The following is a 26,923-nucleotide window of genomic DNA, read 5'->3' as shown; positions in this document are numbered from 1 at the left end:
GGGAAGAAACACAAACACATGGAGGTTAAGATGCTGTTAAACAACCAATGGGTCAATGAATAAATCAAAGAGGAAATAAAAAAACACCTTGAGACAAAAATGAAAACACAATGGTCCAGAATCTATGAGAAGCAGCAACAGAAGTTCTAGGAGGGAAGTATATAGTGACACAGAATCATATCAAGAAACGGGAAAAATCTTTTTTTTTTTTTTTAAGATTTTATTTATTTATTTGTCAGAGAGAGAGGAGCGAGAGTGAGCACAGGCAGACAGAGTGGCAGGTAGAGGCAGAGGCAGAGGGAGAAGCAGGCTCCCTGCTGAGCAAGGAGCCCGATGTGGGACTGGATCCCAGGACTCTGGGATCATGATCTGAGCTGAAGGCAGCTGCTTAACCAATTGAGCCACCTAGGCGTCCCAAGAAACAGGAAAAATCTTAAATCAACAATCTAACCTCATACCTAAAGGAATGACGGGAAGGAAAAAAAAAGAACAAACAAAGACCAAAGTTAGTAAAAGAAAGAAAATAAAGATCAGAGTAGAAGTAAATAAAATAGAGATTAAAAAGAAAAAGAAGGGGGAGCCTGCTTCCTCCTCTCTCTCTGCCTGCTTCTCTGCCTATTTGTGATCTGTCTGTCAAACAAATAAAAATAAAATCTAAAAAAAAAAAAAAGTCTTTACCTCTAAGAAGACTCTGATGCCCCTGTGCTCATCCTAGGCCTCCTGGCCTCCTGATCCTTTGGGATGCCTGGGTGGCTCAGTTGGTTAAGCAGCTGCCTTTGGCTCAGGTCATAATCCCAGAGTCCTGGGATCGAGTCCCACATCGGGCTCCTTGCTCAGCAGGGAGCCTGCTTCTCCCTCTGCCTCTGCCTGCCATTCTGTCTGCCTGTGCTCGCTCTCTTCCCCTCTCTCTCTCTGATAAATAAATAAAATTAAAAAAAAAAGATCAATGAAATTAAGAGCAGGTTCTCCAAAAAATAAACAAAATTGAAAGATCTATAGCCAGACTTGTCAAGAAAAATGAGAGAGGACCAAATAAAACTAGAAGTGAAAGAGAAGTTATAGCTGGGCACCTGGATGGCTCAGTGGGTTAAAGCCTCTGCTTTTGGCTCGGGTCATGATCCCGGGGTCCTCGGATTGAGGCCCGAATCGGGCTCTCTGCTCAGCAGGGAGCCTGTTTCCCTTGCTCTCTCTCTCTGCCTGTGTCTCTGCCTACTTTAAATAAATAAAGTCTTAAAAAAAAAAAAAGAGAAGTTACAGCTGACACCACAGAAATACAAAGGGTCATAAAAGATTTTCATAAACAATTATATGCCAATTAACTGGACAACCTAGAAGAAATGGATACATTCCTAGAAACATCCAATCTTCCACAACTAAACCAGAAAGAAGCAGAAAACCTAAACAGATTATTACTAGTAACAAAATTCAATCAGTAATCCCCAAACTCCCCAAAACCAAAAGTCTAAGACCAGACAGCTTCACAGGTGAATGCTACCAAACTTTTATTTTTATTTATTTATTTTTATTTTTATTTTTATTTTTTAAAGATTTTATTTATTTACTTGACAGAGAGATCACAAGTAGGCAGAGAGGCAGACAGAGAGAGAGGAGGAAGCAGGCTCCCGGCGGAGCAGAGAGCCCGATGCGGGACTCGATCCCAGGACTCTGAGATCATGACCTGAGCCGAAGGCAGCGGCTTAACCCACTGAGCCACCAGGCGCCCTATTTATTTATTTTTAAAGATTTTATTTATTTGACAGAGAGGGAAAGAGAGGGAGAGAGAGAGCACGTGTGTGCGCACAAGCAGGGGGAGCAGCAGGCAGAGGGAGAGGAAGAAGGCTTCTTACTGAGCAAGGAGCCCGATGTGGGACCCGATCCAGGACCCTGGGATCATGACCTGAGCTGAAGGCAGACACTTAACCAACTGAGCCACCCAGGTGTCCCTCTACCAAACATTTATAGAGTTAACACCTATCCTTCCCAAAATTTCAATTTATTCCAAAAAACTGATAGGGAAGGAATGCTTCCAAACTTATTTATGAGGCCAGGATTATTGTGATACCTAAAATCAAAGACATAGTAAAAAAAAAAAAAAAATTACAAGTCAGTATCCCTGATGAACACAGATGCAAAAATCCTCAAAGAAATATTAGTAAAGCAAATTCAGCTAACACATCAAAACGATCCAACACCATGATCAAATGGGACGTATTCCCAGGATGCAAGGATGGGCCAACATATGCAAGTCATTCCATGTGATACACCACGTTAACAAGACAAAGAATAAAATCATCCAGTCAGCTCAGTAGATGAAAAAGCATTTGACAAAATTCAACATCCATTCATGATAAAAACTCTAAAAAAGGTGGGTATAGATGGAACATAATAAATATAATAAACATAGTAAAAGCCACCTAGACAAACCCACTGCTAACAACATCCTCAACAATGAAAAGTTGAAAGCTTTTCCTCAAGATCAGGAACAAGACCGTAGTGCCCACCCTTGCCACTTTTACTGAACACAGTACTACAGGTCCTAGCCGCAGCAACGGGGCAAGAAAAGGAAATAAAAGGCATCCAAATTGGAAAGGAAGAAGTAAAACTGTCACTACTCACAGATGAGCTACTACAATATAGAAAAGTGTAAAGCCAGCACCCATAAGCTATTAGTTTAAGGGAATTCAGTAAAGTTGCAGGATACAAAATGCACAGAAATCTGTTGTTGTTGTTGTTGTTGTTTTTTAATATTTATTTATTTATTTTAGAGAGTGGGAGAGAAAGAGGGAAGGGGAGGGGGAATCTTAAGCAGACTCCCCGCGGAGCCCAGAGCCTGATGTGGGGCTCAATCCCACAACCCTGAAATCATGACCGCAGCCAAAACCAAGAATTGGGTATTGAATGCCCCTGTTGTGTTTTCACCTACTAGTAACAAACTATTGCAGAAATTAAGGAAACTATCCCATTTACAATTGCATCAAAAAGAATAAACTAACTAGGAACAAATTTTTGCAAAACTGTAAGACAATGATGAAAGAAATTGAAGATGACATGAATCAATGGTAAGAAATACTGTCTTCATGGATTGGAGCAATTAATATTATTAAAATGTCCATAGTACCAAAAGCAATCTATAGATTTCAAAATACCCAATGACATTTCTCAGAGAACTGGGACAAATAATTCTAAAATTTGCATGGAACCACAAAATTTGCATGCAACCTCGAGAAAGAGGAACAAAGCTAGGAGTATCATGCTTCCAGGTTTCAAGCTATACTACCAATTACAGTAATCAGTATGGTTCTAGCACAAAACCAAATACATAGATGATCAGAAGAGAGAGCCCAGAAATAAAATCACACTTACATGGCCAATTAATCTACAACAAAGGTGGCAAGAATATACAATGGTGAAAAGACAATCTCTTCAATAAATGGTGTTAGAGAAAATGGACCACTTTCTTATATCCTATATAAAACAAAGCTCAAAATGAATTAAAGACTTAAATGTAAGACCTAAAACCATAAAACTCCTGGAAGAAAATAGGCAGTAACCTCTTGGACATTTGTTTTAGCAATACCTTTCTGGACAACAAAACAAAAACAAACAACTGGGACTATATCGAACTGAAAAACTAGCACCGTGAAGGAAATCATCAACAAAACGAAAAGGCAATTTACCAAATGGGAGAAGACAGGCAAATAATGTCTCATAAGGAGTTAACACCCAAAATATAAAAGAACTTAGAAAACTCTGTATCACTTGTTTTTTAGATTCCACACAAGTGTGAAATCCTACTGTATTTGTCTTTCTCTGACTGGCTTACTTCACTTAGCATCATGATCTCCATCTCCATCTCCACCAACATGCTGTTATAAATGGCAAGATTTCATTCCTTTTGCATAGCTCAGCCACCAAACACACACACACACACACACACACACACACACACACACACACACACAAACACACACACACACCTTTATCCATTCATCAACCTGGAGATGGGCTGCTTCTGTATCATGGCTCTTGGAAATAATGTCGCAATGAACACAGCAGGGCATAGGTCTTTTCTGATTGCTTTTACTTTTCTTCAGATAACTTGCTAGAAGTGGAATTGCTGGTCATATGTTTATCAAAAGTTAAAGTTCTACTTTAACTTTTTCAGGAACCTCTGCACTGCTTTCCATAGTGGCTGCACCAAGGTACCTTCCCACCAATGGTGAGTGCATGAGGGCTCCCTTTTCTCCACATCCTTGCCCACACCTGTTATTTTTTGTCTTTCCGACAACAGCCATTCTGGCAGGTGTGGGCAGCGATCTCACTGTGGTTTTGATCTGCAACTCCCTGATGATGAGTGATGTTTAATATCTCTTCATACGTTTGTTGGCCATCTGTATGTCTTCCTTGGAAAAACATCTGTTCAAGTCTTCTGTCCATTTTTCAACTGTTTTTTTTTTTTAACATTTTATTTATTTATTTGACAGACAGAGATCACAGGTAGTCAGAGAGGCAGGCAGAGAGAGAGGAGGAAGCAGGCTCCTTGCTGAGCAGAGAGCCCGATGTGGGACTTGATCCCAGGACCCTGAGACCATGACCTGAGCCGAAGGCAGCGGCTTTAACCCACTGAGCCACCCAGGTGCCCTCAACTGGTTTTTCGTTTTGTTCTTTTTTTTAGTGTTGTGTAAGTTCTTTTTTTTTTTTTTTTTTTTAAGATTTTATTTATCTATCTGAGAGAGAGTGACAGAGAGCATGGTCAGAGGAAGAAGGTCAGAGGGAGCAGCAGACTCCCCGTGGAGATGGGAGCCTGATGCGGGACTCGATCCTGGCACTCCGGGATCATGACCTGAACCAAAGGCAGTTGCTTAACCAACTGAGCCACCCAGGCACCCTACGTTGTGTAAGTTCTGTATATATTTTGGATATTAACCCCTTACTAGATGTCTGATTTGCAAATATCTTCCCCCATTCAGTATGTTGCTTTTTGTTTTATTGATAGTTTCCTTCTCTGTACAAAAGAGCTTTTTAATTTGATATAATCCAATTTGCTTATTTTAGCTTTTGTTGCTAGTCAACTTCCACAAGGTGCCAAGACCATTCAATGGCATAAAACAGTCTTCTTAGCAAATGGTGTTGGGACAAACAGACATCCACACACAAGTGAGTCAAGTTACCCCCATCCCATCCATAGGCAAAATATTAGGTCCAAATAAACGAAAGACTCAAATTTAAGAGCTAAAATTAGAAAATCCGTAAAAGAAGGCAAAGGTGTAAATCTTCATGACCTTAGATTAGGCAGTGGTTTGTTAGATAAGACTCCAAAGCACTAGCAAGCAAAGAAGAAATAAATTGGCTTCCAACAAGAGGAGCTTTGTTGCGCTTCAGAGGAGACTATGAAGAAAGTGAAGACAACTCAGAAATGGGAGAAAATATTTCCAAATTATCTCTTTGATAAGGATTAATACTGATAAAGAACTCTTACAACTCAGCAAAAAGAGACAAGTAACCCAATTTTTAAAATGGGCGGGGCACCTGGGTGGTTCAGTGGATTAAAGCCTCTGCCTTTGGCTCAGGTCATGATCCCAGGGTCCTGGGATCGAGCCCCACATCGGGGTCTCTGCTCCGCGGGGAGACTGCTTTCTCCTCTCTCTCTGCCTGCCTCTCTACCTGTGATCTCTGTCAAATGAATAAATAAAATATTTTTTTAAAAAATGGGCAAAGGATGTAACATTTTCCAAAGAACATGCGAACAGTCAATAACCACATAAAAAGATGCTCAACCTCACTAGCCATGAGGGAAACGCAAATCACAATGAAATACTATTTTGTGCTCACTGGGGTGGCTATAATAAAAGACAGGAACTTACAAATGCTGGAGAGGATACAGAGGAGTTGGAGCATACGAGGATACACGGTTGGTGGGCACGTCAAGTGGTACAGCTACTTGAAAAAAGTCTGTCAATCCTCAGGAAGTTAAGCCTAGGGTTGCCATATGATCTGGCGATTCCATTCACAGGGACATACTCAGTAGAACGGAAAATACATGTCCAAACAAACACACATATGCAAATGTTTACTGCAGCATTATTCATAATAGCCAAGATGGGGAAACGACCCAACAGTTCGCTAAGTGAAGAAGGGATAAGTGAAATGTGGCACATTCATACAATGGGAATACCATTCATTCCTAAGAAAGATGGAAGTACTGATTCATGCTGGAACATGGATGAGCCTTGAACGTATTAGGGCTACATGACAGAAGTCAGACACTGAAGGCCACTTTGTAATTCCATTTATATGAAATGTCAAGAATAGGTAAATCCTTCAAGACAGAAAGAAGGTGACTACCAGGACTTACAGAGAGAAGGTGGGGGGGGGGGGGTGACTGCTAATGGGGCTGCATTTTTGGTGATGAAAATGTTCCAGAATTAAGACAGTAGTGGTAGTGGTGGTTGCACAACTTGGTGAGTACACCAAACACCACTGATTTGCACGTGAATTTGAACCCACTGGATTTGTATTTAAAGTTTATTTATTTATGTGTTGAAGTCATCGCTACACACAACCTGAGGCTCGAATTCACGACCCTGAGATCGAGAGTCGTATACTCTTCCGACTGAGCCAGCCAGGTGCCCCGACTTCATTTTTATTGTTGTTGTTTTTTAAAGATTTTATTTATTTGACAGAAAGAGACACAGCGAGAGAGGGAACACAAGCAGTGGGAGTGGGAGAGGGAGAAGCAGGCTCCCAGCCAAACAGGGAGCCAGATGCGGGGCTCGATCCCAGGACCCCAGGATCATGACATGAGCCGAAGGCAGACGCTTAACGACTGAGCCACCCAGGCACCCCCTGACTTCATTTTTAAAAGAGTGAATTATATGGGTATGTAAATTATATTTCAACTGAAAAAGAATGGATGGTTTCAGCTTTTTCTACATCAATACTACATGTAGGGTGACAATGGAATATACTTTTAATGTGTTGGAGGAACAGAGGACCTAGATTTTATATTTAGCTAAAATATTTAAATATGAGGCCCTGATAAAAATATTCCTAGGCAAGCAAGATTTCAGAAGGCAATATAAAGGCTTGCACTGAAAATATCTGGGATGAAATACTTTTTTTGGGGGTAGATATTACTTATTTATTCATTTGACAGAGAGAGAGAACATAAGCAGGGAGAGAGGGAGAGGGAGAAGAAGCAGGCTCCACTGAGCAGGGCGCTCGATGTGGGGCTCAATCCCAGGACCCTGGGATCATGACCTGAGCCAAAGGCAGACGCTTAACCAACAAATGCTTAACCCACTGAACCACCCAGCAGCCCAGGATGAAATACTTTTAATACAGACACTAAAATAAAATAGGAAGGATTAAAAGAGACAAAAAAGTATGATACACTTTAAAAAAGATTTTATTTATTTAATCATTCATTATTATTCATTTTATTTATTTATTTATTTATTTATTTTTTAATTTAATTTTATTTATTTATTTGAGCCCGATTCAAGAGGCACCTGGGTGGCTCAGTTGTTACGTGTCTGCCTTCGGCTCAGGTCATGAGTCCAGGGTCCTGGGATTGAGCCCTGCATTGGGCTCCCTGCTTAGCGGGGAGTCTGGTTGTCCCTTCTCCCTCTGCTCATGCTGTCTCTCTTTTTCTCAAATAAATAAATAAAATCTTTTAAAAAATATATAAAGATTCATGGGGTGCTTGGGTGGCTCAGTGGGTTAAGTCTCTGCCTTTGGCTCAGGTCATGATCTCAGGGTCCTGGGATTGAGCCCCACATGGGGATCTCTGCTCAGCGAGAAGCCTGCTTCTTCCTCTCTGTCTCTCTGTCTCTACCTGCCTCTCTGCATACTTGTGATCTCTATCTGTCAAATAAATAAATAAAATCTTAAAAAAAAAAAAAAGATTCAATTCCCAGGTTGCCTGGCTACCTCAGGAGGGGGAGCATATGACTCTTGATTTCAGTGGCAGTGACTGAGACATTACTTAAAATCTTAAAAAAAAAAAATTCAATTCCCAATGAACATACAGAAATAAAAAATATGTATATCATCAATATATATGAAATAAAGCAAAAATTGACAGTGTTACAAGGAAAAACTGATCAGTTTCTCATCACTGTGAGATCTCTACGCACAGCTCTCACTTATTAATAGGTTATATAGAAAAAATCCCCAGCAATAATACAGAAGATTCAAACAACGCAATTAACAAGCTTGACCTAAGAGATATTTCACAGAGTTCGCATTTAGGGAATATACATTTTTCTTAAGAACATGTAGAATAGGGGCGCCTGGGTGGCTCAGTGGGTTAAGCCGCTGCCTTCGGCTCAGGTCATGATCTCAGAGTCCTGGGATAGAGTCCCGCATCGGGCTCTCTGCTCGGCGGAGAGCCTGCTTCCCTCTCTCTCTCTCTGCCTGCCTCTCCATCTACTTGTGATTTCTCTCTGTCAAATAAATAAATAAAATCTTAAAAAAAAAAAGAACATGTAGAATAATCAAGTAACAAATCACCTCAACACATTTCACAGAATAAGTAGCGTGTAAGACATGACCTTTGACCTCAGTGTCATTAGTCAGAAGTTAACAATAAAAAAAATCTAAAAAACTTAGAAGTGAATAATGCAGTGGTCCTTATACTTTTTTTTTTTTTTTAAAGTAGGCTCTATTCCCAGCTTGAAGCCCAATGCGGGGCTTGAACTCATGACCCTGAGATCAAGACCTGAGCTGAGATCCAGAGTGGGACACTTAACTGATTGAGTCACCCACGTGCCCCGGTCCTCACTATTTTGACCTTAGAATCCCCTTAAAATTGAGGGATCCAACCTACACAATCAACAAAGGACTAAAATCAAGAATATGTGTGTGTATGGGGCGCCTGGGTGGCTCAGTGTTGGGCCTCTGCCTTTGGCTCAGGTCACGATCCTGGGGTCCTGTTATCGAGCCCTGTGTTGGGTTCTCTGCTTAGCGGGGAGCCTGCTCCCTCCTCTCTCTCTGCCTGCCTCTCTGCCTACTTGTGATTTCTGTCTGTCAAATAAATAAATAAATCTTTAAAAAAAAAATATGTGCGTGTATGTGTGTGTGTGTGCACGCACGTGTTCCTCTGTATACACACACACACATAAACAAATGCATATATGGAGGAACACAAAACTCCCACAAATAAATAAGAAAAGCTCTAGTAACTCAATCAAAAAATGGGCAAAAGCAAAAACAGGCATTTCACAGAAGAGGAAACATATGGCCAATAAATATGCGAAGATATCCAAAATAGATACAGAACTTATAAAACTCAACACCCCAAAAACAAATGATCCAATTTAAAAATGGGCAGAAGCCATTTCTCTAGGGAAGACATCCAGATGGCCAGCAGACACATGCACAGATGCTCAACATCACTCTTCATCAGAGAAAAGCAAATCAACACTACAGCAGGTGTCTCCTCCCACCTGTTGGAATGGCTAAAATCAACCCAAGAAACAGGTGTTGACAGGGATGCAGAGAAAAAGGAACCCTCATGCACTAATGGTGGGAGTGCAAAAAACAGTATGGCGGTTCCCCAAAGTCTTAAAAACAGAGCAACCCTGGGACGCTTGGGTGGCTCAGTTGGTTAAGCAGCTGCCTTCGGCTCAGGTCATGATCCCAGCATCCTGGGATCGACTCCCACATCGGGCTCCTTGCTCCGCAGGGAGCCTGCTTCTCCCTCTGACTCTGCCTTCCATTCTGTCTGCCTGTGCTCGCTCTCGCTCGCTCTCTCTCTGACCAAAAAAAAAAAAAAAAAAAAAAGCTTAAAAAAAAAAAAAAAAATAGAGCAACCCTATGACCCAGCAATCGCACTATGGGGTAGTTACCAGAAGAACACCAGAACGCTAACTGAAAGCGATACAAGCGCCCGTATGTCTATAGCAGAATTATTTCTGATAGCCAAGATAGGGAAGCAGCCCAGGTGTCCACTGACTGATGAACAGATAAAGAAGAGGTGGTGTATATATATGAAATGGAATATTATTTACCTATAAAAAAGAACAAAATCTTGCTATTTGCAACGACATGGATGAAACCAGACAGTATGAGGCTAAGCAAAATAAGTCCGAGAAAGACAAAATATTGTATGATTTCACTCATGTGGAATTTAAGAAACAAAACAGATGAGCAAAGGGAAAAAAAAAAAGAGAGACAAGTCAAGAAACAGACTCTTAACTTAATCACAGACTGCTGATTATCAGAGGGGAGGGGGTGGGAAATGGCCAAAAGCAGTGAAGGGGACGAAGGCGGGCGCTTGTGAAGAGCTCTGGGTGACGTATGAAGTGTTGAATCCCTACACCGTACATCTAAAACTAATAGCACACTGTGCGTTAACTGGAATTACATTAAAATAAGAGGGAAAAAAAAAAAGCCACACAGAGAGATGTTTCACATAATCTGAAGCCAGGGAACGCCATGTCAAGACCATTCTCTAATTTGAGGGGATACTACTCTACACCCCACTTGCCCAGTGAACAGTAAAAGGTGTTTGAGAGGAAGCCGACCCAAAGAATCGCTATCTGCCACCGGTAGTTAACTTGTGAGCTACTTTGGAAAACAAACATCACTATCTCTTAAAAACAGGGAATGAACACAGACCATGACCCAGCAAGTCCACTTTATGGTCTATCCTGGAGAAAAACTCTTGCGCGTGCACAATACAAACTTGTAAAATTAGTTTAGAGCAGCGAAAACCCTGGGAACAACCCCAAAGCGCATCAAAAGGAAGGGACACGTAAGTCACAGCACGTTCATGCGGTGCAGTATCAGTCCCACCTTGGTGATAAGCCATGTGGACGACTCAGTAGTATGTTAGGTGGAAAAACAAGCCCCTAAGAGAACACACAGTATTACACACTTTTTATAGGGGTCAAAACTAACTCTAAGGTACAATGAACCCAGAGAAGATTATCGGGCTGGGTGGGAGGGCGGGGGTGGGGGGAAGCAGCCATACAGGTAGATGCAGGTTACAGTCCAGGGCCTAACTTTTACTTGAAATGATGGCTTCTTGGATGCTTGTGAGGTTAATCAAAGTAACCAGTTAACCGGTTCACAGAGCGAGGACCGTGCAGGGACAGAGGTTTCTGTAATCTAACTATGTGAACTTCAGGTCAAGATAAAGAAACAAAACAAGGAGGCTCTCACTCCACTGGGCGCTGTTTCACCAGCACAACACACGCCCTCCTGCCCCCAGGGCTACTCCTCCCACACCTCTTCTCTCCTTCCCACCCCACCCCCAATCCCGCGTGGTGTCCCGTGCTCTCTGACAGCAGACATCACACTCCTTCCAACCAGCCCTTCTCCACCCCTCCCTGATCCGGTGTCTGTGGGTCTGTCTCCCCCAACAGGGAGCTTGTGCTGGGCAGAGGCTCTCTCTACGTGTCCCCTGCGCATCCAGTGAGGATTTGCTTAACTGTCAGCCCTCACACTTCACGACCTTCTCTGCCAACTCCCGACCACCTTGCCCAATCCTGACATGTTTCCGTCTCCAATTCAAACTGGCTCTTTTTGTGGGAAGTCACAGAGAGTACTTCTTCCCCTAAAACACCATCCCTTCCTATTTCTTCCCTGTGGCTGGTGCCCAGATCTGAGCCTCCTCCTCTTTTACCTGCACCTCTGGTTCTTTCTCCACACTAATCGCCTGAGATCCTTCTAGAGTGTATTTCACATCTCCTCTAACCCCAGCGAAAACCCTTCCATGGCTCCTCACTGCCCTCGAGACCAGTGAGTGACCACATGCTGCTCTCAGGCTTCTCCTCCAACACAAGGACCTCTTTCACTTAGGGAAAGCTCTCCAGCCTACCCCAAGGCCGGGAGGCCATGTCCTCCTTGAAGCTCCCACTGGAATGTCAACTCTGCTCCCAGACCACCCGCCACCTGAACAGGGGGCGCTCCGCACACATCTGCCGTAGGCTGAGGCACAAGGCCTGGCACGGACAGGGTCGCCCCTGCTGGGAGGGAGGGGCAGCCTCTTGTATTCTTTCTGTATACTTGACAAGGCACGATCTCTTGTGACAGCTTTTGGATTGAGGCTAGTTTTTTAAGGCCATATGTTTTTTCCTCTGACCTGCGGTAACCCCCAACGACAGCATTTTAGCAGTCTCTGCTCGGGGCACCGTGCTAGGCCGGGGGCCTTTGCTCACTGACAAGCAGGGTGGGGCCTAGCAGAACCTACAGTGCTCCTTTGCCCTAGAGCCTTTACTCACCGTGTTGAAATACTCGACGCCGGTGGCTTCAAAGGCCCTTGCCACAGCTTGGGTTGTGGCCACACAGGCTACTGGGTGACCATTGCCAATCGATTTGCCCATGGTGACGATGTCAGGGACAAAGTCTTCTCCCTGCAGCTGGAAGGCCCAGAAGTGCTTGCCTACTCGGCCAAAGCCCACTTGAATCTCGTCTGCGACAAAGAGCCCTCCGGCCCTGTGGATGTGCCTGTGGCAGAGGACAGATGGCTGACGGGGTCTGCGGTAAGTGGGATCGGACCGGGAGCTCGGGGAGTCTTGGACTCTGAATCCTGACTCTGACAGCAGTGAGGTGGGGGCATTAGGCAGGTGGCTGGCTTTCCTGGGGCCACCATTTCTTCTCAAAATTCTGGCCAAAAGGCCAGGCTGAGGCTGGAATTTGGAACAAAGGTCGGGAAGCCCCAGGACAGCCCTGCCCTCCCTGAGGCACCCCCACCCAGCTACTCACTCTGCCACTTCGGGGAAGTAGCCGGCCGGGGGAATGATCTGCCCTGCAACACTGGGCAGAGACTCCACAAAAAAGGCTGCGATCTGCGGAGGAGACAGAATGCTGGGGACACCGCTGGGGAGGCACTGGGTGGTATGCTAGACGCATCCTGCCGGTGCTGGCTCAGTGCTGGCTCCTAGCAGGACGAGTCCCCAGCATTGCTGTGTGTCCCCTTTGGGCTCCAGATCACAGCTAGTCTGTGACCAGGTTTTCTTTTGGGCTGCAAACCAACTCTTAACGCATGGGATTCTCCAGACTCCTTATACTTAGCACGTCCCAGATGAAAGCCACTGATTTCTCCCTCATCAGCCTGTTCCTTCCCTGCTCCTACCTGGTACCTCCCATCACCCCACTGAGAGAAACTCGGCCCCCCTCTGTGATCCATCGGTCAGCATGGCCTCTGCCTCTCTACCATCTGTCCACCTCCTGCCTCCCCTCCACCTGGACACACCTGCCTCAACCTCCTGCAGATGTCACCTAACAGGATGCCTCCTGCAGTCAGTCCATCATCCAGCGGCCACCAGGGCAATCCATAGCTCAGTCACTGAACTCATCACTGTCCTGTTTAAACCCCTTCAGTGATCCCATTTCTCCCAGCCATGACCTCCAAGCTGTGTCATGTCTCAGACCTGCTGCAGAGACTATGGCCCAGGGAGAGGGCTGATGGGGTAGGAACCAGCCACCCCCGCTGCCCCGAGAGCCCTCGCTTTTCTGGTTTTCTGTAAGCGGAGGCTAAGCATCTGAAACGCACACGCCAAGCTCCCCTGATCTGGTCCTGCCCATCATTCTGGCTTCACTGCCTGCTTGTCTTGGCTGAACATCTTGCGTTCAGCTGTCACTGCATCAGGGAGGCCTTCCAGAAAGCCCTGACACCACTCGCTGACTCCCTGCCGCTGCTGCGGCCCCGGCCACGGCTCCCCTGGAGCACACACCCCTCCAGTCTCTGCCCCTGCGCTCCCTGTCCACCACAATACCCTGTGTGGGGCCTCCTCCCGGCGGTGGGCCGGCTCCACTCACGGGCATCCCCTTGACCCCATCTTGTCACTCTCCCTCTGAACACCCTTCAGTCCTTCCTGGTGGCCTCCAGCCCCTCGACATATCCCTTGTGGTCCCTTGCACAGGGTTCCTGCCTGCCTCTCTGGGCCTGTCTCCTGCCAGCTCAGCCAGGCCCCACACCGGTGAGGGTCTACCCCTCCAGGCCGCCCCCCTGCTCAGCATGCCTTTCCTCTCCTCCCCGCACCCCTGGCCACTAAGTGCCAATCCCCACTCACTGCAATCAGGCAGCATCTCCGCCAAGGACCCTCTTTGCGCCCACACCAGTCTAGCCCTGGCCCCTGGCCCCGTCACATCCACTTTACAGGTCTTTAGCTAAACTCTCTGCAGAACACCTAAACCTTCTAGATTCCTCAAAGGTGGGCTCTGGTTCCAGGATCTCTCAGGGCCCCGGTGTTTGCGGTTCCGTTCCTGGGGACTGTGCACACGTGTTACCTTCCTGCCCTTCTCCTGCACGCTGTTCACCACACGCTGCACCTCGCTGGCGTAGGCGCCTGCTGGATTGGGATGGTCCTCCCGGTAAAGACCCCGGTAGGTGTCTGGGAGAGGTGCCTGTGGGGAGTGACAGCGTCGTGTCATCCGGGCTCGGGGGGGAGCACCGACCTGGTGCCCGCTTGGGCAGTGCATACCACATGGACCCACTCCTTCTGGCCATCCAGGTCTCGGAACTTGTATGGGCTGATGTCGATCAGAGAGCTCAGGTGACCGTGATAAGCGCTGAGGAGAAGAAGCGGGGAGTGGCTCAGGCCCGGGTGGCCCATATTCCGTGGCCCGGCCCCAACAACAGTCTCCCCACCTCAGGAGCCTCAGGGCAGGCCAACGTGACACAGCCCCCCAAGTCCTAGGGCTGGGAACCAGCACAGGCCTGGGAGCCTGGGAGCCAGACCTCCTGGGAGGCCGCTTACTAGCTAGGTAATGGTGACTGATCATTCGGCCTCTGTGGCTTCAGTGCTCTTCTCTGTGAAGTTGGGGGTGGGGGGTGGGGGGTGGGTTTCCTCCTACAGAACTGTAATGAAGCCTGAGTGGGGTAATGATCCAGCCCTGGGCCTGGGCCCCGTGCACAGCAGACACTCAGTGCCGTCAGGACAGTTTTAATACCTAAACTGTGGGGCCAAGTCTCACTTCCTTACAAAGCATCCTCTGCTTCCAGAAGAGAGGCCCTGGGGGGAAGAGGCCCCTGGTACATGTAGGGATGTTTCTATGGCCAGGTCCTCATGCTTCCCTCCACGAGCCCAGGCCCCTCATCCCCCACCCGAGGCACTTAAGGCTAGAGCCTCGCCTACCCCCAGTAAGTCGTGAGCCCAGGCTTCTGGAAAGGGCACTTACTGGTCTAACACCACCACGTCCCAGTGTCCCGTGTACTGGCGGGCCAGCCTCAGGGCCAGGTCATTGGCTTCTGACCTATGACAAAAAAGGAGGGCACTGCTCAGACAGCTGTCCACAGGTTTCCTCCTGGATATGTGCGTCCTACGGAGAAACCCGGAGGGAACGAGGAGCCCTTCCAGCAACAAGAAGATTCTCAGGACGCCATGTGTGAGTCATTTGACTTCATTCATTCAAAGAAAATTTTATCAAATGCCTTCTTTGTGCAATGAGCTGGGGATGGGGGGCAAGCAGTAAGTCAAACAGGTCCTGGCCCTCCTGGAACTTACATTCTACGGTGGGTCTTGAAAGCCAAGCCAAACCAAAACCAAAACCAAAACCAAATCCAAACCCAAAATAGGAAAGAATGATCACTCTGCTAAGTGCTCCCAAGAGAACCACACAGGGCCTTCCTTTAGATAAACGGGTGGGAGAGGCTGAATTGTGTCCCCTAAACTTCCTATGCTGAAGCTCTAACTCCTAGCACTGAAGAATGTGACTGTATTTGGAGACAGGGCTTTCAAAGGTGATTCAAATGATGCTGGGAGAATGGGCCCTGGGCCCTGAGCCAGTCAGACTTGGGTCCTTCTAAGAAGAGCTGTGGACAGAGAGACACCACGAGGTGTGCAAGCGCGGAAGATGGAGGGAAGACGCAGCAGGAAGGTGGCCAGTCACAAAGCAGGGAGAGAGCCTCAAAGAAGCCAAAGCTGCTGACCCCTCCTTCCTAGACACTGGAGAGCAGAAGTAGGGGAAATACATTCGTGTCACTTAGGTCTCCCAGTCTGTGGTGGTGTTTTTTTAAACGGCAGCCCAGCCAAATACGGGGTCAGAGAAACTCCAGGGAGACACCACCCGAACTGAGGCCCCAGGGGAAGGTTCTAGGTGGCGTGAGTAACACGCTCAAAGGCCTTGAGCAGGAAAAGTGCTCAAGTGAGCTCAGGGAACTGAGATGGCACAGGCTGGGGGCAGCATGGGAGAGGAAGTGGGGAGATACTCAGGGGCCCTGCACACAGGGCCCTGGAAGGTGCTGGGTTTTCTTATCAGTGCTATGCCAAGCTACTGAAGAGGGTTTTTGCTGTTTGAGGATTTCATTTTCTTAGGTCGTCTCCACAGCCAATGTGGGGTTCGAACTCACAACCCCAAGACTGAGTCACATGCTCCACTGACCAAGCCAGCCAGGTGTCCCTGGAGAGTTTTAACCGGAGAAAGGACATGATTCAGTTCCCACCTGGGGAGGAAGCCTCTGGCTGTGTGGGGCTAATGCAGTAGGAGGAGATGGGGGGAGAGCAGACATATGGATGGAGGTAGAAGACAACCCGGGGACATGATGGGGGCCTGGGAGAGGGTGTGTGGGTCCTGCCTGGAGCAGAGACGTAGATGGTGACGCCTTTATGAGGTGAGACGGGCGGGGGTGGCAGTAGTGGGAGGGGGATGTCCTCCTGGGAAATCCCGGGAGAGGCAGGGCCACGGTCCCACAGCGGGTGTTGGCAGAAGACAACCAGCTCCTTTTGGACACATCAAGCTGGAGATGGTCCAGAAGTGGGCGGCTGGAACCTTGAGGCTGGAACACATGGGAAGCATCTGGGCCTGACACAAATTCGGGAATCATGGCACGCAGACGCTGTGTAAGCCCATTGGAATGGAGGAGACCACGGACGGAGAAGGCTCAGAGAGACAGCTGCTCAGGACGGGCCCTGAGCAAGAGAGGAGCACTTGGCCGAGGAGACAGGAGACAGAGGTGTGCCTAGAAGCTGGCAGAAACCCCGGGCACGAAGCGTCCTGGAAGCAAGAGAAGAGAGCGTTTCCAGAGAGTGCTCACGCCAGCTCGACGGCTGAGAGAGTAAGATGAGGGCGGCAAAGAGACCATTGGATTTGGCAACGCGGAAGTCACTGGAATCCAGTCTGAGTGCGGTGGAGTTAACCAGCAAATGTCCCAGCCCAGGAAGCTCTGGCTCCTGGGCCCAGCTCTCCACTCTTCCCAGAGATGCTCTGATTCCGGTTTTGCCCTCTCCCCCGTGGATGACCCCGGGCAACCCGGATCCTTTCTCTGAACTACCGTTTCCTCAGCTGCAAAGCGAAGATGGGAAATTCCACTTCCTAGAAGTGACCAGAGACTGGTGCGTGAGGGGGAAAACGATGATGCCAGCACTTATCGTTATGATCCAAGTGCCAAGGGGCGGGGTTTGTGGGAATGTGCTCTCCCAGGCAGGCTAGGCTAGTTCTGTGCACACGTCATCATCGCCTGACGCTTCTGCCTCCATTGCCACTCCGGGTGTGAGCTACCATCACCTGTCACCACTGGTGCTTAACCGTGCCCATTCTTGCTCCTCCTCGGCCCCAGTGACATCACTTGCCTGATTAAAACCCTCTGATGGCTTTCCCAATGCTCAGGATCAAAACAAACTCCTCAGAGTGTGTCCGCTTGTACCAGCTCCTCTCCCTTCAGGTCCTCAAGTGTGCACAGGCCCTTTGCACAGGCTGTTCCATGTGCTGAGGAACCCTGACGAGGTCACTTCCAAAGGGTGGGCAGCTTCCTTTCTGTTCCTCAGCTCTGTGCCTGACAGCGCTCTTTTAGGGCAGCCTTCCCTGACCTCTGCCGCATGCCCAGGGCCCCCCACTGCTTGACCTCATCAGGGCCCTTACTTCCCCTCCAGACAATGACCCCCCCTTTTAGGAATTCTGCATTTCTGTGAAGGACCCCTCAATGTTTCTGTTCCTTAGGGAGTGACCTAAGGGGATGCTGGCTGTAGCCCCCCAGGTGTCTGTGCCGATGTATGCCTAAAGCACAAATCAAGAAACCTATAACCCAGGTAAGCCCCAAGGACGATCATGGAACAGAGGTTATGGCATGCCTAACGAAGAGACCAGAAAACTGGATCCAACAGAGCCAGGCCGAGGTCTACAGGCTCAGCCGGGGCAAGGCTGCCTCTCCCCCAGCACACACTGGGTCTACCACACAAAGTTTCGCCCGTGTGAGCAGTTCTGTCTTCACCAACTCACCCTCTGGCCCAGGGTGGCGGAGGGAGAAGGGGAAGGGATGGCAGAAGTCCACTTACCCAGAATTTAGGAAATAAAACACACAGAGCTTCTCCGGCAGGGTTTCTGACAGCCTCTGCGCGTAGTCCACGATGTTGTCGTGCAGGTAGCGGCTGTTGGTGTTGAGCATCTGGTTCTGTCCGTGCGCAGCCCGGACCACGAGAGGGTGGCAGTGTCCGACTGGGAGAGAGCCACCGCTGTCACACAGCAGCTCTGCTTGGCCGGTCCCACCGGAACTCCCCCAGCCCCAAGCCATAAACCTAGCTGCAAAAGAGCAGTTGCAGGGGAGAGATGGGGAGGGAAGAGGGAAGCCTCAAGGTGGGGAGGGCAGAGAGGCCTCTTCTGGAAAGGGAGACCTGGAAAAGGTGTCCCTGAGATTCTGTCAGAAGAAACCCTATCTAGAAAATACATGTTTTTAGGGAAGCTTCTTGAGGCCTGCTTGACAAAGATGGAAATATGGGGAGTGTCCACAGGCAGGCTTGACTTCAACAAGTCAGCAGGGGCTGGAGGAAATGCTGATTGCCAACAGCCGCGGATTATAACGGTGAACACGTGTTGGCAGCTCGCCATGGGCCAAACACACTCAGAGCTAATTATCAGAATTAACTCACTCGTTTCTCCAAAACACCTTGAGGTGAGTAGCTCATAGGATCATGCCTATTTTGCAGATCAACAAAATGAGGCACTGAGAATTAAGGAGCTTGCCCAAGTAAAGTAAGTGGAGGGCAGGGATATGAACCCAGGTAGCCTGGACCAGAGCCCCCACTTCTAACCTCTACTTCATCAACCCCTAATGTGTCTGTTGGGTCAGACTCCCTTTCGTTCCACCAGCTCTGGCAGCCCCACCTGGATAACTGAATTCCTACCTCAGTTTCCTTGTCTACCCCTGAGAGGGTCCTTGGCGCTGACGCCCTGCCGTGATCCCCCAGCGCTTGGCTGGGGGCCCTGCTGTGTACCTGGTCATGGCCAGGTTGACTGATGCTCTCTGAGCTCACCATCAGTCCCATGTGGGACTGGACTACAGACCTATGTTTCTGACTCCTGCGTGGTTTAGCAGAGCTCCCGCTTGGAAACTCTGGAGTAGTTACACCAGAAAGGGCTCCTCTGGTCAGCTCGGTCCAAGTTCTCCACACCTGTCTGCAATCTCAGGCCCCCCTGGGACCAGGTTCACAGCCTCAGCGGGTTCCCAGCCAGCCTGAGGGATAATACTAACCATGAGCCACATTGTTGATACAATCGAGGTATTCTGCTCCCTCTTCATCATATAAGTACTGTCCTTGGCCCCGGACAATCTTAATAGGATCCTCCGGGTAAAAGAGTCTGCAAGAATCGCTGTGGGGACAGCAAGAGGTGGACAGCCACTTCTGAAGACCAGAAGGGAAAAGTCCACCCACCACAGTACTCCCCGCCCCCTCCCGGTTCTGGAAGGGACAAAAGGTCGAAGGGCACAGTGGTGTTTCCCTGCTTCTAGGCCCCCACTGTACCGGTGGCTGGAGAGGAGGAAGCTGCTAAAATTGAAACTGTTTAAGTTCAAATGGCCTTGCTCATTTCTGCACAGGCCCAGGGAGAGGTGGCTGCCCCGGACCCATGGGGCTCCTTCGGGCAGTGTTTCTTCGCTGGGATGGGTGTGAAGGAGGGCGCCCCCATCAGGTGGCTAGCGCCCAGCCCTGAGCGGTCCTTGCCCCCGACGGTCTCCGCCGCCCTGCTGGGTGTCAGCCCCAAGCTCTAGCCAGAGGCTGCCTCACGCCCCAATGCCGCAGAGAGTCCCCCTCTCGGGTTACGGGTAGCCTTTCTCTAAGGCTTCTTGGGCGACGCGCCCCCCACCCCATGCCCACCCTTCATCCGAACTTTCAGCCCCTTCCCGGGTCACCCTCAGGCCAGGCCAGAGAAGGCCCGGGAGGTTCCGGGGGCCGGCCAACCCTGGGGGAGGGCGTCCCGGTGCCAGGGCAGAGGCCTCCTCCGAGGGGCAAAGGCTGCCCACAGCCGGGCAGAGGCCGCCGATAGGGGCAGCTGGGAGAGGACGCCGTGCGGGAGGCGGCCGCGGGGGCCGGCGGGCCGGGGAGCTGGAGCGCGCTCTAGGCCCGGGGCTGGCGTTCCTGGGCTCCGCGCCGGACGTGCGTGCGTCGTGCGTGCGCGCACCGCCCCGCGCCGCCGTCTCGGTACCTTAGCAGCCGCCGCCTCAGGGCCAGCGTCTCGGCCTTCCCGCGCCCTACGGCAGCCATGGTACCTGGCGGCTGGTCGCGCGGGGAAGCTGAGCCGAGAAGCCTCTCACGTGCTCGGCCGCCAAACCCCGCCCCCGCCGCTCCCGGGCCCCGCCCCCGCCGCTCCCGGGCCCCGCCCCCGCCGCTCCCTGCCCCTGCGGGTTTCCCTCGCTGGGAAGGGCGGCAAGATGACCCGGAAGCTGACCCCCAATGACAGCAGAGTTCTGAGCTCGGGGCTCAGTCTCCGAGTCGCCTTTCTGGGTTCCCTCGTGAGCGTTAACTGGGAATGTGCTCCAGGCACCCAGCGGAGGCCTGGTTCACAGCAGGAGCCCCAGGGTAGGAGATGAGATAGTCAGTGCTGGGGCCTGACCTAGGGCTTTCCGGTCTCACGGAGGAACAGTAGGAGGGCGCAGTGTCACTGCTGGGACTGACCGAGGGGGTCATGGCACCTGCTGCAATCCAGGCAGGGTGAACGGAGATGCATCAACGCTAGGAGAACACACTCAGTGTGGAGGCAGGACGAGGGTTGGGAGGCCCGCCGGGAGACCCAGGGGCCCAGAAAGGACAGGGCCTGTGCTCCTAGACACACAGCTTGTGGGCAGCCGAGGCTGGAACGCAGCTCGGTTCCGTTCGACTGTTGGTCCAGTATGTCAGCAGCAATCGCTGGCCCCCAAAGGGCTGAGAATCTGGGCTACCAGAGAGAGAACCCCAACTGGAGTGGGGCCCCGGTACTTTCTGCCTTGACGAACCCAGAACAAGGGACCCAGGTTGTGGCCTGAGCTAGCTGAGGGAGGTTCCTGCTGTCACTCCTGCTGCTTTTCCAGTCTCAGCCCTCTGCTTTGTTCCCTCATTGCTGATTTCTTCAACTCTTCCCCCCACGCTGTAAGGTAAGCCTCCTCTTCCACCTCGGTTCATCTGGAAAAGGGGAGCATCATCCTCGTGGTTAGTCAAACCACCGTGGGGCTCAGTAAATGTGCTTCCCTCGCTTCAGAAGGGGGTGGCCTGAGGCGGAGAGACACAAGACTCTCAGTCCTTGAGGCTCAGCTGGGATCTCAAGTGCATCATTCACTCTCCAGGTCTCCTGCCCCCAACCCGAGCTCTTGGAGAACTCCACCCACTGCGTACCTTGAAACTTGTTGAATTTGCAGACCTGATGATACACAGTATGAGGCCACAAGGGGGTAGCAGTGGGCCATGAATGGCCTTGTCTGGCCCTAGGTGCAGGGAGGTCTGGGGAAGAGGGAACATGGGGTTTCCACCCCAGGAGGATGGGCCTGCCAATCACCCAGGATCACCACTGTCTAGCAGACCCCATGCCCTGCCAAACAATTTGGAAGGACAGACTGGAGGCTTTCCGAGAACCCAGGCCCAGTTGGCCTGTCATCCTGTCTTGTCTGTGCATCCCTGGGCAGGTGACTAATAGCTCAAGATCCTCAGATCCCTCATAGGTCAAGTGGAAACAGGGACATGGATCACATCGGTCCTGTTCTGCACAGGACTGCTTATGCAGTCCAGTGAATAGCCTGCATGGAGGGAGGAGCATATTACAAACTGTCAAGTAGGTTCAATTTGGAAGGTTCTAGGCCTTGGGTCTGTCTTTCTAACTCCAAACCCTGTCTTTGTCCTCAAATCCTCTAGTTTGTTCCTCTGGTTTCAGGGGTGCCTCTGACCCAGGGAGCATCCCCTTGTCCCTCCCTACCCAGAGGGGCCCAGGGGCAGTCGGCAAGGACAGGCACACCCAGACACACACTGGGGTTTATTACACACAGCGATATCCATCTATACAGAGAAGGGAGGCGAGCCTCTAGGCGGAAGGTGGCCAGCTGGGGGACCCTTGTCTGAGGTGGGGAGGCCTCTTCTCAGGGCACCGGGCCCTCTTCATCTGCATGGCTCATCCGAAAAACCAGTTCTGGCAGGCTGCCCAGAGTCCTCTCAGGTGGAGAGTTGGGGCCAGTGAGGCCCAAACTCTTGAGTCGCGGGCCGGTCTCCTTGGGCTGGCAAAGTCCCATCATGACTCTCTTCGGGATGCTGTGAGAGACACAGGAAGCAGCAGCCCCTCCCATCTGGAACCCACCGTTCTCCGAACTCGCGGATCTTGGGGATCAAGAGGTTTCTTCGCAGCTGGGTCCACAGGTCATGATCGGAGAGGCTGGCCTCTCCTCCGGGCTGGAGGCCACGTGTTCTCACAGCAGGCTGGGTTCCCAAGGCCTACTGAACTTGCTTGGGAGCGTGACCCACTGGGGGTGCTCCCCATAGCTCCCAGCATCCAGCTGGGCAGGAATCTTGTCCTGGCCTGGAGAACCTGGGCCCCAGAGGGCCCCCGAGGGGTGGGCAGCTGGCTGGGGCTGAGGCCAGAGGCCAGAGAGGCGGGGACAGCTGCATTTACTGTTCAAGCCCTGGGCCTTTTTGGATGGAGCGGGCCCCAGGGCTCCGGAGCTTCTGGGGGTGTTGGGGGGTGCAGTCTTTCTGCTAATCAGGTGGCTGAGGGCCCAACCCAGCATTCTTGCAGCCTCTCTTGAGCCAGGCGCTTTCACCTTCGTCTCCTTCCTGGGGAAGCCAAGTCCCATGGCTGCCCCCCGAGTATGCGATTCCCCTGGACTGGCCTGTCTGCTTTCCTGCCAGCTTCAAAGGCTGATCGTTCTGGGGCTGGGCCAGGCGCCCTCTTGAATGTTATGAGAGCCACATGTCGTGCCTCTCATGAGAAAAAGATCAATATATTACTGTTTTTTGTTTTTTTGTGTTTTTTTACAAAAATTAAAAACTTCCACACGCATCTGTACAGGTTGTGAGTTGGGTGCGGGGGTCACTGGAAGAGAAAGGAGAGACCCAAAGGTGAGGAGGGAGGCCCCAGAGGCCCCGTCCTGGTCTGGGCATTCTGTCCTGCACATTTCTTCTAGAACAGTCGTGCCCTCAGTCCTCTCATCTTGGGCAGGGCTTCCACCCCCTCTCAGTGGGGGCAGTAAGGACAAAGTCCCAGGTGTGTGGATGGCTTTGCCCTGGCTGGGCCAGGCACTGAGTGAGCCCTGAATGACCACCAGGGGGTGCTGTGCACAATCACCAAGGACCACGGCCCCAAACCTTGGGCCATCTGATGGGGCAGTCAAACCTAGGGTCCCGTCATCACGGGCAAACCCAGCTACTTAGGCACTGTGTGGTGAGCTGCAGATAGCAGCCCCTGGGGGTCCCCCTCAATGTCCCCTTTCTCCCGGCCTGTCCTAGAGACTTTTCCCTGTGAGGTACCTTATGCCAGCAGCCAGGCACGGGCAGTCCATCAGAGCCCTGGAAAAGAAAAAGGTTTTAGTGATGGGGCTGGGGGTATGGTCATCTCCCTACACTCCATACACTCCTGCCCTGGGTGTCGGGAAGAATGGCCCCGGGAGCTGCCACCTGAGGCCCCTGGACCCCACTGAGGCACGGCCCAAATGTTTGTCCCCTGAAGAGTTGGGTCATGAGCCAGGCAGGCCTCTCACTGTCCTTGCTAAGGACAAAGCCCCTATGGGGTTTTGCTTGTTGGGACACTGGAGCAGGGGACAGAACCGTGCCACCGGGGAGGATCTGGGATTGTGCTACAGTCTGCTGGCTGGGAGATTGCCACTCTTGACACTAGCTCTGGCCGCTCACATTGGGGGCCTGAGGGCTCTCGGGGAGTTTCTTCAAAAGCATCTGAAGGGCAGTCCCGTAAGCAGGATGCCCCTGAGGCCTGTCCTGGTCCCTGGGCCTGGGTCTGAGAGGCAGATGGGGCAAGCTCTGAGGCTCACAGGGTATAAAGCAAGGGTAGGGGGTAGGGGTCATCTGGGGCACCATTAGAGCCAACGCTGGCTTGCTGGTTCGGGGCACTCAGACTCCAGGTAGGATGGGGTGGGGTGGGTTGCCTCAGGCGGTCTGGAGGGCTGGGGGAGCTGGAGAGGGACAGTGGCAGACACCTCCACCAGCCTAGAGTCCTGAGGGGTAACCCCGGCGCGGGAAACACTTCACTCTGAAGGTACCCCCAGGAGCACAGCCCCCATAACTGCCGTGCATCCACCAGGGGCAAAGGCCAGGGCCCAGAAAGACGTGGGGAGGAGGGGCTAGAAGGAAGGGAAGGCAGGGTGGTGGGGGGTGTCAGAGCAGCGGGCACCCCAGCCCAGCACACAGCACACAGCACACAGCAGGCCAGATCTCATACCGCGGGGCAGGGCCCCCTGGAGCCCGGCGCCCCTCGCTTGCCTCCACATTTGGGATTCTCCTGTTTCAAAGACAAAGGCCAAATGACCCAGGGCCTGGAGCTGCAAGGCTGGGCCACTGCTTCATTCTCCCGGTGTCTCCATACACTGTGTGTATGCCTACCATGCTGCTCTTCTTGTCTTTTCCTCATTGACTCATCAAGCCCCCGGGGTATGAATTAGCACCCCTACTGCATGGATGGGGGACTGAAGAATGAGGACCGGCCTCTGGGGTCGCTCACTCTGAACCCCCTTTGGAAGGCAGCGGGCACGCACTGGGGCTGGGGTGGCGGGGCGTGGCTATCAGCTCAGTCTGAGTCTGGAAACGCCCAGTTGTCTTTCCTGTCTTTGCTGAGCTCCCTGGGAAGCCCTCCGGCGAAGGGAACTGAACTGTGGTTCCTTCAGGCCTGCGGTCTGAGGAGCCAGGAGGAGCTGACATGCAGGAGAATGAAAGGAGGAAGGTGTTGGGGGGTGGCAGAGAAGGATTCTGGGGTACACAGAGGAGAGGTAGGGACTTGGGAGGGGCTACCCACACCAGTAAAAGCCTCCTCCTTGGGACCCACACCCAGAGAGCGAAGGGTGTCCTAACCCCCTTTTAGGGCCAAGGAAGCTGAGAAAAGAGGGGTGGTGACGACGGCAAGGACTCTGCCCCGGGGCCCAGCCTCCATCTCTGGGGAGCGGTGTGGGTCCCCCTGAGCCATGCCCATGGAGGGGAGTCAGGACCAGAGCAAGGGGAGGCTCCCTGGTGGCAGGGACAAGACATGGTGGTCTCTGGGACTTGCAAGGGAGCTCTGAGGACAGAGAAGACACCGGCCAGGGCCCGGCCTGAGGTGGTGAAGACCTGGGTTGGGGCTCCCACTCTGCTCCAACACGTACCACAGGACACGGCTGGTCCAGGCCCGGTGGTCCCGGCTCACCCTTCTGGCCCTTCACGCCTTTCCGGCCTGGGACACCTCGCTCCCCCTGCACAAGGAAGGAGACGCGGATGTGGCCGTGGCTGCCAGGCCCAGAACCCCTTTTCCACCCCTCAGAGGGATGGGCCTCCAACTGGGAGCCACCCCATCCTTCTGCAACCCCCATCCCAGCCTCCCCCTGCTCTGGCTCCTCTCCTGCTGGCCCCCCTTCTCTCCACCTGCTCCCTACCTTCTCTCCACGTTCACTCCGGTCACCTTTCTCTCCTCGGGGTCCAGGGAACCCCTGGCAAAAGGAATAACATGAGGTCTGAGGTTCGCTCCTGCTCTATGTTCCTCTCCGTGCCCTTCCCATCCGTCACTGCCCCGCCTCCATGCCTGGTCGGGGTACAAACTGGGCCCACTCACATAGGCTGGGTGCAAGGCTGCTTTAGAGATGCATTCAGGATACCAGCGCTGTTTCCTCCACAGGAAACACCACTGGGCTCTCTGGAGACCCCCTCAGGCAGAGCTGCTGGCCAGGGGTTTTCTCTGATGTCCCTGTCCTATATAGCTGGTGCGGGTCCAAGTGTGGCTAGGGACAGAGACCTGGGGAACTTGTGGGTGTCTGTGTCACTGTCTTTGCCAGACTAAGAATCAGTAAGCTCTGTTCTCTGACTTTGGCTTAATCTCTTATGCCCCTCCCTGCCCATCCATCCATCTGTCCATTCGTCCATCCACCCCTGCCACCAACATTTCTAAGCATCCTCTAGGAAGTGGGTTGTGGGCTGGATACGGAGGACAGGACAAACAGATCTGATGTGTCTACCCTCTCCCCCTTTATATTTTCTGGATCTCAGACTGTTTTGAGATCTTGAACTTGCTGGCAAAGGACAGGGTGCCCCTCCCTCATGCCTGCTCTTGCGGGTAGCAAAGGGCTGGTCTGGGAGGGCTGGTCTGGGAGGACGTTTCATATGTAAACCAACAATCTCCCACCACCCCCTTGATCTGCCTCTCTCGCACAAGCTGATACTTCCCCTGCCAGGAATCATCCCCAGGCCAGGTGACAGGAAGCCCAGGCCTCCCCTTCAGCCCAGATCCTGCTGGCATTGTTCATACTCGCCCATAAAACTCTATCCTCCAACCCCTTTCTCACCCCCTACCCCCGACCAAACCTGGTGCTTCCCCACGGGACCCTGCATAGCGAGGTGAGCCCTTCCCTTGGGAAACCTAAGTAACCTGTTCTTCCCTCAATGGCACTGACCTCTCTGGGTCGTCACTCAGTCACCTCCATAAATTAAAAACCCGCGGGAACAATGGGACACTTCCCTGATGGTCTAACAGGACAGGCAAGAGGGCAGAGAGGATGGTGGTCAATGCTCAGGGACACAGGATGAAGCAGAGACCAGTGGGTCCCCCAGAGAGG

The 26,923-nt window shown here is 51.4% G+C and overlaps 2 protein-coding genes across 9 annotated transcripts in view; both read right to left on the bottom strand.

Annotated features, from left to right (window-relative positions):
* Window positions 1–20,488, bottom strand: part of PHYKPL (5-phosphohydroxy-L-lysine phospho-lyase) — a 36,936-nt gene extending 16,448 nt beyond the window's left edge. For 2 of the 3 annotated variants that reach the window (XM_032335358.1, XM_032335357.1), the window contains exons 1-8: window positions 20,368–20,488; window positions 19,418–19,536; window positions 18,225–18,384; window positions 15,133–15,207; window positions 14,436–14,523; window positions 14,242–14,358; window positions 12,715–12,797; window positions 12,231–12,456 (exon numbers count right to left, since the gene is read on the bottom strand). In XM_032335358.1, coding sequence (XP_032191249.1) covers window positions 12,231–12,456; window positions 12,715–12,797; window positions 14,242–14,358; window positions 14,436–14,523; window positions 15,133–15,207; window positions 18,225–18,384; window positions 19,418–19,536; window positions 20,368–20,426 — 927 coding nt within the window. In that variant the 5' untranslated portion in view covers window positions 20,427–20,488. The remainder of the gene's footprint in view (window positions 1–12,230; window positions 12,457–12,714; window positions 12,798–14,241; window positions 14,359–14,435; window positions 14,524–15,132; window positions 15,208–18,224; window positions 18,385–19,417; window positions 19,537–20,367) is intronic. The other variant, XM_032335359.1, reaches the window with a different exon arrangement.
* Window positions 20,489–22,146: 1,658 nt separating this feature from the next.
* Window positions 22,147–26,923, bottom strand: part of COL23A1 (collagen type XXIII alpha 1 chain) — a 309,786-nt gene continuing 305,009 nt past the window's right edge. For 5 of the 6 annotated variants that reach the window (XM_032335350.1, XM_032335352.1, XM_032335355.1 and 2 more), the window contains 5 exons: window positions 25,751–25,804; window positions 25,484–25,570; window positions 24,571–24,630; window positions 23,646–23,684; window positions 22,147–23,211 (listed from right to left, as the gene is read on the bottom strand). In XM_032335350.1, coding sequence (XP_032191241.1) covers window positions 23,209–23,211; window positions 23,646–23,684; window positions 24,571–24,630; window positions 25,484–25,570; window positions 25,751–25,804 — 243 coding nt within the window. In that variant the 3' untranslated portion in view covers window positions 22,147–23,208. The remainder of the gene's footprint in view (window positions 23,212–23,645; window positions 23,685–24,570; window positions 24,631–25,483; window positions 25,571–25,750; window positions 25,805–26,923) is intronic. The other variant, XM_032335353.1, reaches the window with a different exon arrangement.

The sequence above is a fragment of the Mustela erminea genome, chromosome 3 (genome assembly GCF_009829155.1).
Source record: "Mustela erminea isolate mMusErm1 chromosome 3, mMusErm1.Pri, whole genome shotgun sequence".
Classification (NCBI taxonomy): domain Eukaryota; kingdom Metazoa; phylum Chordata; class Mammalia; order Carnivora; family Mustelidae; genus Mustela; species Mustela erminea.
This window is presented reverse-complemented; position numbering and strand designations above follow the sequence as displayed.